Here is a 16,621-nt window from a genome sequence, read left to right on the forward strand (position 1 = left end):
TCGTTATGTATGCCGATGACATTGTCCTTTTCTCAAAAGCGACAAGGCATGATGCTAGAACTCTTTCCACCTGTTTGGAAAAATACTGTGACTGGTCTAGGCAGAGCATTAATAGAGCCAAATCATGTATTTTCTTCTCTAAACACACATTGGCTGAAAATAGAAGAGCAATTAAGCTTGAATTTGGAATGAGGAAGCTGAAAAAAGATGCCATTTATCTAGGAGCCCCTTTGTTCCCCACAAGATCACCATCCAGAGATTTTAAATTCTTGGAGAATAAATTGGAAGCCAAACTAGCTGGTTGGAGAAGTCGTTGCCTTTCATGGGCTGGTAGAGCCACTCTTATCAAAACAGTAGCCCATAGTATCCCTACATACACCCTATCAGCATTCAATGTGCCGTCAAACAGCTGTAACAAGCTAGATGCAGCTACTAGGCGGTTTTGGTGGAAGCCTAAAGATAGAGGCAGCAGATACATTGCATGGGCATCATGGGACAAACTATGTCGTCCCAAAAAATTTGGTGGACTGGGTTTCAAGAAAACAAAGGAGATGAACTTAGCTTTGATAGCTAAATTTGCATGGTTCGTGGCCTCGAATAGACAAAGTTTGTGTATGGATGTGTTGAGATCCAAATATAAAGTAAATAGTGGCTGGTTGACAGCGAATTCAGTGGCTATTGCTTCTCCAACTTGGAGAGCTATTGAAGAAGCAAAGAAGCTTGTAGCGAAGGGTGGATGTTTTATTATCGAGAATGGTAAATCAATTCAGGTGTGGTCAGACCCTTGGGTGCCTGAAGCTGTAAATTTCATGCCTCAACCCAGACTTGAGGAATACAGAAAGTTGACCATTAAAGTCAGCGATCTCATTGACCCCACTACCAAATCATGGATCTCAGATTGGGTGAAGGAACTATTTGCTCCAACTGATGTAAGAGCCATTCTTAACATGTCTATTCCAATGTCACAGAAGGAAGATAAGTTAGTGTGGCTCCCGGACTCAAAAGGTCGGTTCTCAGTTAAATCCATCCATAATGTTGCTTTTGCTCATTCTGACTGTGTTGGTCAGCCCCAAGCTTGTTGGTCCAAACTTTGGAAGGCAAAATTCCCAGAGAGGCTCAAAATGTTGATATGGAGGATAAGCATCAACGCCATGCCGACAAAGGCTAATCTCCAAGTTCGCCTTAACCATGTAAATGCATCTTGCCTGTTATGCAATGCTGAACAAGAAGATAGTGAACACATTTTTTTCAGATGCCCATTTGCTCGAGCTCTATGGTCAGCCGCTTGTTGGGGTCTTCAAGTTGACAACGTGACCCTTACTTTGACTAAGGATATAGTATCCTTCATCATGGAGCCACCTGTCTCACTCATCCCTACCCATGAGTCTTGGAGTGTGTCTCTCAACATGGCATTAGTAATTGATGAGATTTGGATGTCCAGAAACCTCAAACAATTTAGTAACATCGACCCTGATGCGTTGAAGGCAAGGCAGAACATCCAAACCAGATTCAATGAAATTGTTAAAGTATCTTCGTCAACTACCCAACATCCCAAAGAGATAAGTAGCAAGACTTGGACTCCACCCCCTTCTGGCTACATCAAGCTCAATGTGGATGCTGCAATCCAGCAAGACTCAGGCTCTGCTTTAGCAGTTGTTGCAAGGAATCACTTGGGTGAAGTGCTATCAATCTGGGCCAAAAAGCATCACAGCTCCTCCCCTGCAATTGCTGAAGCTGAAGCACTTTATTGGGCTGTGAACTTAGCAGTCAAGGAGGGATGGAAATCTGTGATTTTTGAAGGAGATGCAAAGAATTGTCTTGATCCACTCATCAACCCGGATTTTCCATCAGATTGGCTTACTCACAATATTATCTGTAATGTTCGTAGTTTAGTTGTTGCTTTTGATTTTGTCAATTTTTGTTGGGTACGGAGAACATGCAACTCGGCAGCGCATGTAGCTGCCAAGTTTGCGCTGAAATCTGATTTTGAGTTTCGTTTTAATAAAGGAAATCTCCCCCCCTCATTAGAGGCTGTTTGTAGGGATGATTCCTTGGCTTGTATTCCTGTTTTGCTCTAATAGAAGTACTATTTACCAAAAAAAAAAAAAAAGTACCAAATTACAAATACATAAACAAAATTCAAAATTCAAAAGTTATGACTCACAAATACTAAGTTCTAAGTTCTAACACCACAAATATACATAATGTCTCATGCAAACAACTCAAAACAAATAACAATACCTGATGTCTCACAAAAACAACACAAAGCAAATAACAATGTATAATAGTACCACTATGATTTAATGATAATTCATTAGATCCTTAAATAATAATAGTATCGTACATGCCAAGTAACAAAATCTCAAATGCTACATCAGGTTCATCTCCATTGGTTAATAACCATACACTAGCTAAGAACGCATTATATCAATTATAATTTCATTGATCATAACAAAAAGTAAGCAACTGACAGCGAATACGAGTCACACGACTCTTATTTAGCCAATCTTCCCATGAGTAATAACTAATAGGCAGAATTCCATTAAGCAATTACCAACATAGTAAGATTTAGAGCAATTGCATAAGTTGATGCAAAATTGTGCAAAATGGAAAAATATGTTCATTTTACACATTTTGAGCAAAAAAACACCCACATCAGTGGGTGTAAAATTGTGCATTTATGCACAATTGCTATAGTAACCATGCATATATGCATGGTTATTGTAGCACTTGCATTTATTATTTTATTAGTTTTTTCTCTCTCTTTCTCTCTGTCTCTCTGGTTGCTCTCACTCTCATTGCCGCAGATCATCAAAGAATGCCACACCATGCATCAATAGAGAACACCACATCAAAAAATTTCTTCCAAAATCAAGTAAAACAAGAAATTAATATTACACAGAATTTGTTTGGTTGCCGAGAAAAACACAGAGCAAACAAGAAATAAAGAAAATTAACCAAACACAGAGAAAATCAACAGATCTTTGGTTGTAGATCGTCTTTCGTTCTATTTCTACTCTGTTCCACCACTTTCTCACCAACCAAACAAGAAATAAAGAAAATTAACAATAAAAAAGTCTTGAAGGACCTGGATCTTCAGTGCGAAGACAAGCATAAGAAGACCAATCCAAGAAGCGAGCCATTTCGATCACCGGACCGCCGGAACCGGATGCTGATGAAAACAATAGAGCTCGCATGTCGACGAAAACAACTGCTACTTTTCTTTGCGTGTTGGGTCTGGGTCTGTGAGAGAGTGTTGGGTCTGGGTCTGCGAGAGAGTGTTGGTCTGTGAGAGAGAGGGGCGCTGAGGGAAAGTAATAAAAAATTGTAAAAAAATAAATATTTTATTAAATAAATGTGTAGAATAGATAAACTGATTTAAGTGTTTTACAAAAATGAGTGTATAAAATAGAAAAAGTAGTTTTTTTTGTACAAAATAGAAAAAAAATTTGCATCAACTGATGCAATTGCTCTTATGAAATAATTTTTTAAACGTTGAGAATTTATAGTCAGAGAATGTTTATGTTAGACAACCAAGTAAACAATTAGTACCAGAATTAATAATAAAAAAACCCCTCATCATTGGCATAAATGGTCTTTCTCACAGCAGCTTCACCGTTGATTTTCTCACATTCTCAGTTTCTCACACTCGCTCTCTACTCCCTAGTCTCTTCTCTTCAGGTTTTTTTTTTTTTTTTGGTAATTTTGTTGATTACATTAGGGTTATTTATTTATTTATTATTTTTTAATAATGTTTTCTTATCAATTTGGGCTAAGCCCGCTAGACTAATCTATTTATTACCTTTTTTTTTTATCAGTTTAAGGCCTTGGGCTCCATTTGGAGGCCAAAAATAATTTTTTTCTCTTTTTAATTTTCCTTCATAGCAAATGATTTTTAGTATCACTATAGAATTGGGATCCTATAGATCCTAAGATTCAAATTGGGATTTCACACAAATTCCACTTTAGTAAAGATCTAGTGAGATCCAAAGTGTTTTAGAGATGTAGGATCTTAAGATTTTAAGATTTGGATTAAAATACTGATAATTATTTGGGATGAAGAAATTTGAAACCTAAATATCTATGTTGGAAACATTAGGAAGTATTAACCAGTTAACAAAAGTATAAATCCTTATTTTATGCCATAATAGCGGAAAAAATCATATAAGTCCCAACACAAATGACAAATCGCCTCACTTTGATGGAAGCATTACTAGAATGAACCCTAATAAGTGGCCGGCCAGATATCCAAAACAAAAGTTATCCTCCCTATAACTAATGATAAACTACCGATACGAATAAAAATTACTTCCCAACCTCATCCTCATGTTTGTGATTCTAAAGTTTCTAACTAGTACAAACAATTTAACTAGTACCACCCTTTGGTTGCTTCGAGTTGAGGTTGTGTCAGCAATCAGCATTCATGTCGGCAACAATGACATTATCTTTTTTTTTTTTGGTTAAAAGGATATAGCATTAACAACGAAGAGGCTGCAGTAGTGGCTAAGAGCCTACAATAATACAGTCTAGAAGCATCAGAGTTAACAAAAGAAGAAATTTCAACAGAGGGAGAAACATCAAAAACAACAAAATCTTCAATAAGAGAGCAGCCCCCTTTTGCTATAGCATCCGCGCACTTGCTTCTCGAAAGACGTGGACCACTTGGACCTAACAATGGCATATCAAATACGTTGATTTAGAAGTCAAAGGCTGAGAGTGAAAATTAAAAAAAAAAAAGTTATAACTTTCAATCTCAGGCAAAAATAGCACAGTACCACTGTTTTTTTGAAATTATTAGTATTTTAACACTGTTTCTAAAATATGTAGAGATCTACTACTTTTTGGGTATTCGAATTTGGAGAAATTGAGTTTTTAATGATACTTGAGTTCCATGAACTTGAGTTTTTTGAAAAAATAGTCTTCAAATTTTTCGAAATTCTTTTGATGGAACTCAAATTCATGAAACTCGAGGATCATGAAAATTTTTCAAAATTTTTCCATGAAGCTGGAACTCGAGTACCATAGAAAACTCGAGCATCAGAAAAGTGATACATCCCTACATATTTTCGAAATAGGGCCAGTATATCTGCCTTCAATCTCGCCACTTGATAGTTTATTACACTCATATCCCAACATGCAAAGCTTATTTTCCAAGCCTGTCCCCATCCCATTTGGCAAAGTGATACCTTTATTAGAGTGACCGCACTGCGGATGAAGAACTCTAGTACTGTGTTTGAATGATCACCTTGTCAGTGGGCTGTCAAATGAAAAGGTCAAAACAATAAGACTTTAAAAAGCAGAAAATGATTTTTTTTTTTTTAATTTTAATAAGCCGATAATAGGAGAGAAGAACTTGGTTAGGGATGGAACTAAAAAAAAATTATGAATGATGGTCAAAAAAAATAATAATAAATATAAAATTAAACCAATTTAATAGTGTCATATAAGAAATATAAAGAGTTTAGGGACTAACCATATTTATTTTGAAAATTTTAAATAAATTCAAGGATAAAAATCTAATATTTGAGAAGTTTGGGAGGGAGCCAATAATATTTCTTTTTTTTGAAAATTTAGGAGTACTTTTATAATATTGTAAAAGTTTGGGGGCCATGCCAACCCACCCTTCTAAGTAGCCCTTCCTTTGAATAACCACATATATATATATATATATATATATATGAATATTACAAAAAATGTCATTATCACTAGGTTATCACTAAAACTCAATTAGCTTTTAAAATATGCTAAAATGAGAAGCTATGAATGGAAGGGCACCAATTTCGTATAAATCACTAAAATCTATTTTTTTTTATTATATATAAGATAGAAATTCTATTTTAGTATAATCCAAGTGTATATGTGTGTGAAGTTCTTTACTAAAAACTTGAACCCTAGTCTTTTCTCTTTACATCCGACAAGCACTTATATTCGTAGAATGATAAAATCTATTTTTCAATGATATATAAAAGGCAGAAAAAAAAAAAAGTGGTAAAATGCCAAACGAGGTTGGTTATGGATGAACACGATTTGTGTCGACTGTCAAGTGTAAGTGATTGATGCACTGGATACAAATTTGACCAGTTTTGGATACAGTAAAATCTATTGCAAAAAAATTCTAATTCCTTTAAAAGATTTGCGTTCACCATTGGATTGAGATTAGGTGCAATACCATACAATTGGTTTGTAACTTTAAATTTTAACCATTAAATATAAAAAATGAGAAAAAAATAAATAAATAAAAGTAAAAAAAAGTTGTGAAGGAATTGGATGAATTGCATTGCACGGCCGGATCCCAATCCTTCCCCATTGTTTAACGGGGTACGCAGGAGTCGTGGTCCTTGCCCGTCATCATATCGTCTTTGATGATTGAAAAGGAGACCCATGACGAAAGTTCAAAGGCTCTGAAACCGTGAACTCAAGTTTGAAACCTTGACTCGATCAAAAGACCACAGAGGAATCATCAATTCGAGCAAGTTGTTGTTTTTTATATTTTATTTTTTAAAAGGTTGGAAAAGCATTTGACGCAATTGTCCTTTGTTATGCTGACGTGGACATGGGAAAATTGGGGGATATCATAAAATGACATGCGTTAATTGCAGGAAATATGTGAGGCCAATTCAATTCAAAATGGCATATGATTATTCAGCCTGGCTCTCTTGTGCATGGATGAACCTTCCTAGGTATATCCTCCAAAGAATTAGGTAAAAAATGGAAGGGCGAGGAAATATATTACTGTAATTTTTTTTTTTTATGAAAAATAAAAAAATTATAAAAAAAAACTAGCTATTTTTTATTTTTTATAATAAAAAATTTTCTAAAATAATTTATTAATATTTATACTAAGAGCATGTGTTAGTAAAAACTCAAAATTAAATACATCTATTACACACACCTTACTAAATACAAATTTTTGTGCAAAAATTTTTTAAACTCCTATTTGGCATTAACTTTAGTTTTTAATTGTTAAATTTTAGCTTTTAATTTTTATGTACAACTTTTTAAAATCTCATTTTTTTTCTGTATTTTTTCATTTTTTTCCTTTTTTTTAAAATACAAGCATATTTTAGTACATTTTCAATAAAAAATTTTAAAAACAAAAAATTAAATAAACTATTCTCAAACAGACATTTAAGTCGCCAACTTTTAAACTAAAATCATGACTTAGAGAGTTTTATAAATTTTACACGTAAGTTTGTGTGTATTAGGATGTATGTAAGGGTATTTATCCTCAATATTTAATGGTACAAACAACTAAGTACCAAGTACCAACAGTCTATTATTCAGCAAAAAAAAAAAAAAAGTACCAACAGTCTATTACATTTGTAGTTTATTAAAAAAAGGTCTTAATATGGTCTAATACGCACCTGTTTTTTGTTTTGTTTTGTTTTTTCTTCCTTCCAATATCTGCTTGGTTCGACTCAATTTCCTTTTTGGGGCTTCGGCTATTTTCCATTGAACGCAACTAGCAGACTTAGTTGGACTCTAAATTGCTCGTGTTTGAGAATCAACTAATTAATAACATATTAAATTAATAATTCTATTTTACAGTTTTTAAAGCCATGTAATGAAGTGGGTATGGGATTTTCTTCTAAGATCATAAAATATGTATTTTGTTTATTCGACCATTAGGTGAGACCAGAAAGACACATTATGTAATGGTCTCAACTCTCAAGCGAGAGAGAATTTTTTTATAAATTTTTTATTGAAGCATATTATTATATTAACAACTAGGGAAATTCCTTTTAACTTATCATTTTTTTTGGCTAAGATTCTAGCCTATCATTATTATTATACTTTACGTTATGATCAACTTGTAGTAGGCTGCTTTTTGTTGTTGTTGAAGATGATTGTAGCAGGCAGATAACAGACTAGTGGCATATAAAATTTATAAATTAACATTAATATAAATAAACTAATAATTTTCATAATATAAAATCCCAAGTAGAACTTTCAAAGTCAACAGACTTAAACAAAGTCTAGAGAGAGAGAGAGAGAGAGAAGTGTGCTAAGGAGTCAAACTCCTGGAGGCGTGTCCCCATTTATTTGTGCTCTCCTATGCTGCTTCTTCTCTCCCTTCCAATTTTTCTATTTCTCCATTATGCTTTCTGATTAACCCATATATCAAATTTCAAGGAGAATTTAATTTGTAGAGTACAACAACATGAAACTTTCTTGCTTAAATTGCTTCAGTTCAGATTCTAGAACTGCGGATAGGACCAGGCAAGGTAAATTTTTTTTGACAATTTTCAAAACTTCATCCTTGTTTAAATGTTATTGTTTCCATTACACATATTGTTGTTTCATATATATATTCCTTTATCTATTTTGTGTTTTACTTTGATTATTTACTTAGATTTCTTTTTATGCATATCCAATAAGTCTAGAAGCACAAAATCCAGAAAATTTCCGAGTGTTCTCTTATAACGAACTAAGATCGGCCACTAATGGCTTCCATTCCGCGGCCAAGATCGGAGAGGGAGGTTTTGGCTCTGTCTACAAGGTTAATCTCTTTTTAAAAATAAACCTTTAGCATATGTATAAAAATAGAGTTAGAGCCTAATAAGACTGTTTGGTTTCACTTTGAAGGGTCGGATTCGAGATGGGTCACTCGTGGCTGTAAAAGTGCTTTCAATTGAAGTAGAATCGATGCGAGGTGAGAGAGAGTTTATGGCTGAAATAGCTGCCCTTTCTGATATCAGACATGAAAATCTTGTCACCCTTCGAGGATGTTGCGTTGATGGAGCTAGCAGATACTTGGTCTATGAATACATGGAAAACAATAGCCTTGCCCATTCCTTACTTGGTAATTTTATGTCTTTCTTGTATTTTTTTTGATACCCCATTTACATAACTCTATAATGCATGATGTTTTAGGTGGTATTGCCAAGTTATCATACTTCAATTTCCTTTTAAACAAGTTATGTTCTTGATTGATAGGTAAACAGCAAAACAGGTTGAGATTTAGTTGGGAAACAAGGCGGAAGATTTCCTTAGGAGTGGCTCGAGCACTTGCCTATCTTCATGAGGAGGTTCAACCCCACATTGTCCACAGAGACATTAAAGCCAGCAATATACTTCTTGATAGAGATTTTACACCAAAAGTTTCAGATTTCGGTCTATCAAAGCTATTTACAGATAACGTGTCTCATGTTAGTACTCGTGTTGCGGGCACATTGTAAGTGGAATTTCTAATTCTTACCTATAATAAGCCTAGGAAATGGTAATTTTATTGTGGATGTGGTTTATTGTGATTTGAATATAATAAAAGTAGTTTATATTACTCGATAACTTGTCACCTTCTAATTTATAAAATGCAGTTGTGAAAAAACTTATTCACCTCTTTAGATTTTTCTTTTTGAAATGTTATGTGCTAATGGGGTTTATTGCTATCACAAATGCCAAAGAGGCTATCTTGCACCAGAATATGCCATCAGTGGACATCTAACACGAAAATCTGATGTTTACGGCTTTGGGGTACTACTATTAGAAATCGTAAGTGGTCGGGCAGTCATGGATTTTGACCGAGAATATAGGGAACATTACCTCGTTCAGAAGGTAATAGAATTACGAATTGTATCCTTTTTCAGCTTTAGGCTACCATATGGTCTAATTAGAATTTTTTTTTCTTCATATGTGACTTGCAGGCATGGGAAGCCTACAATGCCAATGAACTTGTACAATTAGTCGATTCCGCCTTAGAGAACAACTTTCCTGAGGAAGAAGCCGTTCGATTCTTAACGGTAGGCCTACTTTGCGTGCAAGAAACTGCAAAAGTCCGGCCACGAATGTCGGAGGCGTATAGAATGTTGACAAATGAGACCAACGTCAATGATTTTGAGATTTCACAACCTGGACTTGTTTCTGATTTCATGAATATCAGAACAGGCCCAAAGCAAACGACAGAGGCTTCGAGTTCTTCTTATGCAGTATCCATGTTTAGTACAGCCAATCTTGGACGTTAAATGAAAGAAAATTTTTTAATGGATAGGTTGAAGTTGAACACTACAATTGGAAGAAGAAAATGGGTATTTTTTTTAAGGCTGATTTTTGGTCAAGCTCCCATTAGAGTTCCCCCCACTAGGGTTTTTGCCAAATCAACTGGAGAGAACATTTTTTTTTTTTACAATGGTCACCTCGTCCATGGAGCAATTGCGTGTATTGAACATTCCAAAGAAGACTAAGACCAATGTTGGAATTCCATTATAGATAACGCAATGATGTGTATTTATTGGAGGCAACTTGTGGATTGTAGCTGAGGATTGTGCATATTTTGTTTTTGATCGTGTGAGTCCTCTGGTAAAGTTAATCATCTTTTCGAACTTTGTAAGTGATTCAATTAATTAACATTCGATTGTGTAATACTATTCATTCTTCAAAGTGAAATAAGAAAATTTTGATTTGTACAAGAATTAGTATTCAAAATGTTTTTGGGTTCTTATTAGTTGAATAATAAATAATCGATATTGGTAGCAAAAGTGTAGGAAACATTGACTGATCTTGTCCAGTAGATATCCTATTCTCAAATAGAGGAAATAATACTTTTTCATACTTGGTAAGCAAGAGGGATATAAATATTGATATTCATTTGAGACAGTATTCTTATGGGTACACTTCAACCACCTTACCATGAATCTTCTGTCCTGGAGACCTTGGATATGGAAAACCATGGTAGAATAGTCAATTCAAATTTCACTACCATGACCAGAGGTGGCTGGAATTTATTGAGTGGCACAAATTTGAATGGAGTCTTTGGCAAAAAATTCAATAAGTATTATAAAAAAAATACCCCTACAACTACATTAAAAAATAACAACTTAGACTTTAGTCTCAAAATTTGGGTTCAATTATGTATTCTTAGTAGACTAATTAGAGTCAGTCGTATGTATTATTTTCCATCATATCCAAAATTATTTATACTATCTCCTTAATTGACATTTGTTTTTACTACTTTTACCAATGTTATTTTAGATTCATCGTCTATCATTTTTGGTTTTTTCAACTTGAATCAACTTATCACTTCTCATTTGTACATTAATCACTCTATGATTCATATAACCAAACCTTTTAAAGTAGCCATACTTCATCTTTTTAGTAATAGTGGTCACCCAATCTTTTAGTGAATTTCTTAGTTTTAAATTTATATATATATATATATATATTCACTTATTAATCTTAATTGTCTCATTTTAGTTACACTTATTTTATGAACATGTTGTTTCTTAATTGGCCATCAATGCAGTACCATAAAACATATTGGTCTTATGATAGTTTTACTAAAAATTTTCTTTAACTTAATAGGTATGATAAAGTCAAACAATATTCCTAATGTGCCTCTCCGCTTCATCTTGGTGCCTCTTATTCTATCATTCACATTCTTTTCCATCTCTCCATCTTTCATCTCTAGATTGCTATATTATTCATCATAAGCCTTACTGCCTTGAATTAATTTAGCCGGCCTCTCCATCTCCTTAGTTGGTATTGCTTTTTTATTGTTTATATTGATTCTTATGCTTGGATAGTTGTTTTGAGTACCAATTGAGAGAGAGAGAGAGATAATTTTTTTTTTCACCCCAACAGATATTCATACTTTGGAAGCAAGAGGAAAATAAAAATTGATTTAAAGCAGAAACCTCAAAATCCCTTTACTCGGAAAATTTTCATATCGAATCTACCTAGGAAAGAAGTTACCCTGGTCCTTTCTACAAAAATAATTCCAACTACACATTTCCATGTATATATCTTCAATTATTCAGGCTTTGGATGAAGCCACGAAGGGCCTTGCAAGAATAGTCAATTCAAGACCATAGGTGAGTTAAATTTATTGCGAGTGTGACACGGATTTGAATAAATCAGCCCTGGCCAAAACAACAACAACAACAACAATCATATTTTTTGTAGTAATCCTATATTAAAAAGAGAGAAAAAAATTATGTATTGAAAGATTAAACCTTAACCCTATCTTAGACATCGTACAACTAAAAATATAAAATAATATACAAGTTACCAACACAAGACTGTATCAAATCAGAGTACCTTCTTCTTCCACGATTTGAATTGATCTTCCCTGGTGAATGATACGTATATAGTAGATGCATAGCTCCTTGCACGCCATACACGAAGGCCACCAACATTCTGATAGGCTTTGCATATGGCATACAGGGAGCCAGGCATACTCGTATATATGTAATGTGTATATATGAATGCCTGCACTGCACACGAGTTTTAACTTACAGTTACATATTTTTCTTCCATTTTGAAAGATGATGAGACAGTGATACAATATAATGTCCTTAACTTGCTTTTGATACGTCAAGACTTGGAAGTGCCTGTAATATTAAGATAACACTAATTCTGAGGGTTGAACAAATAAGACATCTTGTATAACATGAATGGAACAGTATTTATATAGAAAAGAGACATAAAGTAGTCATATTGTTCATTCCTCGTTCACTTCAACCCCACACTGATTATACCCAGAGACGAACTAGCTGGCCTTTGCGTTGGCAATTTGGTGTAAACCAAAACACCAGCTGTATAAACCACTGCCATCTCTGAACGGCCACATCTTTTTTCTACTTTAGTCTCTAAACTTGGCAAAATGCCTGGTTGTGCTTAGGCTTTAAAGCTGTAAGATGGAATCTATGGGAGGTGGGTGTTCAAATATGTGTTGGATGTACATGTACTTATATATGCATATGCTTGTGAAAGAGAAAGATGGGTTGGACTACATTTTGAAGCCTAGCTCATATGGCTTTAAGGAACTTTCACCTTATTTTCTGGAGCATAATGCAAAAGGTTCTCTTCCTCTCCTGAAACGTATTTGTCTGGAAGTGTTTGGATGACTTGGATTCCCATCTCTACATATATTTACTTTTTGTCTTTCAATGGAAGAATATAGCTTGGTCTCACATGCCTTCCTGTTCCAAGGTCTTCTTTTCCTTGATTCATTTTCGTTTTTATCCATTATCATATATGAAATGATAACGCGTTGTAACCATAATCAAATCAATTAAACTATGATTTAAGTCACAATAGGTAGAGTAACTTTCCGGCATTAACATAAGAATTTTATTAAGCCTGCACATCTGACAGGCCCTTGCATTAGAAGCAACCCCTTGTGATTTTGAAGTGGTATATGGTTGTCGTTTTGGGGTAGTTCTCTCTATGTGTAGAGGGCTGTAAATGAACCCTTCGAGTTATTTATGAATAGGAAGTTAACTTAGAAAAATGTTTGTTTATGTTCACTTCTAGCGAACAAAGCTAAGAACAGGTCCAAATTTTAAGCTCAACTATTAAATGACTTAAATTCAGGCTAAACAATGTATTCATTAACATAAAACTTGATTTAAGTATATAAAATATTATATATTTATATACATACTTGTATAAAGTTTACTTATATATATAGATTTTAAAAATTGAATTATGTAAGTTTGTAAAGAGATTCATATTCTTTACAATTATTATTTGTAATTTATTGTTAATATAAACAGTTCATTTATAGTATATCGTTCTTAACAATACAAGGTTCTTAAATCTATTTTTTATAAATTCATGAATGAAAATCATTTTATCTAATTAACTCAAATGATATAATTCCAACTATAACATAGCTATTAATTATTAGCATAGATTTGTGAAAGGGTAAAAAATATTCTAGACATGGTTATATTATATTTGGAAAAAAATACTAATAATCAAGTAACTCTTGAACTTGCTTGATAAGAAAATGAATCAAGCTTAAACATGATGAGTTAGAATTTGACTTATGTTTGAAATATAATTAAATAAACAATATTGAAATGTCAATACTCGATCCGCTCAACACGTTTATAGCCCTACCAATATATGCTCACCGTTTTAAACTCTTTTCCATATTGAAATAAAATATGTTGCTTGTTCTAAAAAAAAGAAAAGGGCATTTTTTCTTATTCTTCATTCTTATTTTCAAAAGAAAATAAAACCATTTTGATTACGAAGAGTATGAGTAGGTGAACATTGTTTTATCTCAAATTAATGCAATTAACAAAAGTCCCAGTTTATTTATGATGATATTAAAGCCATTCTGATTATGAAGAGTATGATTAGGTGAACATTGCTTTATCTCAAATTAAAGCAATCCACAAAAGTCCCAGTTTATTTATGATGATATTCTTGCAATCTATTTAACTATAAGTATTGGAAAATTGTGGACAATGACATAATTAAAGCTATTTTTGTGATCTTAAATTATGGGTATTGACTAAAAAGAGAAAAAGAAAATCAATTATACACACATGACATTAGTTACTTAAGCGGAATGCCTTGAACTAATAATTAAATGAGTCAAAAGTCTTATAACTCAATTAGTATCTCCTAATGTTTCTAACAGAGACGTTTAGAATTTATATCTCCCTCCGTCAACTGTCAAATTATCAAAAAAAAAAAAAAAAAAAAAAAAGAATACCGTCACATGACTCACTTTAGTTGGTGCAATGTTCTCTCAATGGAAATTGCTACAAAGGAGGTGAAGGAGTGGAGAGTAAAAATGGCAAGGAAGAACGGAACAAAAATAATACCCCCACAAAAATACCAAGTGCAAGTACAATTCAACGATTGTTGCATCCAATTACTCCTCTTACGTTCTTCCCTAGGAAATCCGATCTTTATAATCCTCCTTAAAAGATGGATTGGATTGGTAGACAGAGTCATTATCACGTTAATTATGACCCCAACTATCCTGCCTCGCATTTAATGGGACTTTGCTTGTCTATCAGGCAGAAATTCCAATAGCCCATATGGGCATGCATTCCATATTTCCATTTCAACAAATCAGGCAGGACTATATATGTCACCACAGTCGGAAGCATAACGAGAGAGATGGTGATGAAATTCACTAGAAAACATGGAATTACAATTATAAATACCCCACTCCTCTTCTCACACATATATGCAATCTCAACTCAATACACTTGCTATTCCAACCCTCTATTTTCTAGGAATCTAACTTAATGACTGGAGTGCTTACTGGTGACCCCCGGCGACTGCCATGTGATGCAGGCATTTGCCGGAGACATCCTCCTCCTTTGCAAGAACTTCCTTAATAGTTAATCCACCGTAATATATTAATCACCTATTTAAAATTATCCTTCCACCTACAGAAGGTATGTGACTAAATAGAGACAGAAACCTAGTGGTGGAACATGAGGCACTCAAAATAGCAAGTTCTCTTACCACATGATTGAGGTGGAATTAATTAGAAGTAGACCTCTAAGCAAACAGCAACAAGCAGACAAGCTTATAAGGACAGGCACAACAAATGGCATCTTCATTAACAGGGGCGGCCCAACATAATTTGGGACCTAAGGTGAAAAATTTATGCGGGGTCTTTAATAGATAAATATTAATTAAACAAAATTATTTAATACTAATCAAATTAAGGTTAATTTGATACATTAAATACATAAATAATACCAACTAGACTAATGTTAATTGCATATAGAGAATTGAATATCATAGTTGAATTATAAATATTAATAAAAAGAAATAAAAATATATTGCAATTGGAAAAGATACTTTATTTTGGATATAAGACGATGCATAATTAAATAAGGTTGTAATCTAATTTTTAATTTTATATTTTGATTTTAAGAGAGAGAGAGAGAGAGAGATATTATTTGGTGTATGGTTTTGTAGGATATTAGTTTACAAAAATCAAAGTCTCAAACTATTAGGAGAGATTAATCTATAATTGATGATTTAACACATTTGCAACATCTTTTTGAAATATTTTAGGGTTTCAATTGAGTTAAGGTTGTCTCGTACTTTGAGAGTTTTAATAGAAATGAAAAAGAAAAATGCGCTAATTACTATAAAATGTTCAAAATATAATGTGATATTGTTTCTCATTGATGAATTTCATCAATTTAACTAATGAATGTTTATATCACATTTTTTGTGATTAATAACATGACAATTTGTAAGCTAATAGTAAAATTTGTATATCACTAATTAAAAAACGTACAATCTTTAGAAAATATATATAATTTTATAAAAATTTGGACCTTTAACTATAAAAAATGGGGCCTTTTTTCCCAAATTTTTTTTTTTAATTTTTTAGTGGGGCCTTAGGCCTAGGCCTAACTTGCCTAGGCCTTCAGCCGGCCCTGTTCATTAATTCTTCACAGCAAGTAGCGCGTACCACATAGAAAATAAAGGAAGAATGGAGGATAAGACTAAGAGAGTTGAAAGTTGAAAGTAGTTGTGGTAAATAATTTGGAAGTTCGGGTCCCAAAAATATTTTTACATAGGCATGTCAGGAAAACTCCCAACCTCTATGTAAACCTTTGAAAGAGAGGTATTCCGAATGATGTAGGGCCTGTTTGGTAATGTTGTTTTAATAATATTATTTATATTTTTTGGAAATACTTATAGGTGAAAAAATGTGTAAAAATACATATAATATTGTTTAAAAACTGAAAATTATTGCTCAAAATCACATACCAAACGGCCCCGTAGTTTTCCAAGAGCATGGAATTGAAGCCAAAACAACAATACATGTATCGTGGAATTATAGATTTGCGAGGGGAGTTTGAGAAAGTGGTTTTAAATAATCATTTTGAAACTCGAACTATTCAAAGAA

General features: G+C 33.3%; 1 protein-coding gene across 1 annotated transcript; it reads left to right on the top strand.

Annotated features, from left to right (window-relative positions):
- The first annotated feature begins 7,996 nt into the window (after nucleotides 1-7,996).
- Nucleotides 7,997-10,409, top strand: LOC126691824 (putative serine/threonine-protein kinase). The gene is made up of 6 exons (XM_050387009.1): nucleotides 7,997-8,225; nucleotides 8,385-8,500; nucleotides 8,587-8,803; nucleotides 8,938-9,175; nucleotides 9,405-9,555; nucleotides 9,645-10,409. The coding sequence occupies exons 1-6, from the start codon at nucleotides 8,162-8,164 to the stop codon at nucleotides 9,960-9,962; spliced, it is 1,104 nt and encodes a 367-aa protein (XP_050242966.1). The 5' UTR covers nucleotides 7,997-8,161; the 3' UTR covers nucleotides 9,963-10,409.
- Nucleotides 10,410-16,621: the final 6,212 nt, after the last annotated feature.

This window comes from Quercus robur, chromosome 7 (assembly GCF_932294415.1).
Source record: "Quercus robur chromosome 7, dhQueRobu3.1, whole genome shotgun sequence".
Taxonomy (NCBI): Eukaryota; Viridiplantae; Streptophyta; class Magnoliopsida; order Fagales; family Fagaceae; genus Quercus; species Quercus robur.

Bases quoted from the DNA above. Each gene is read 5' to 3' on its own strand.
- LOC126691824 (XM_050387009.1), top strand. From the start codon at position 8,162: ATGAAACTTTCTTGCTTAAATTGCTTCAGTTCAGATTCTAGAACTGCG. The intron at 8,501-8,586 runs GTTAATCTCTTT...TTCACTTTGAAG, and splicing joins GTTTTGGCTCTGTCTACAAG to GGTCGGATTCGAGATGGGTC. The intron at 8,804-8,937 runs GTAATTTTATGT...CTTGATTGATAG, and splicing joins CCTTGCCCATTCCTTACTTG to GTAAACAGCAAAACAGGTTG.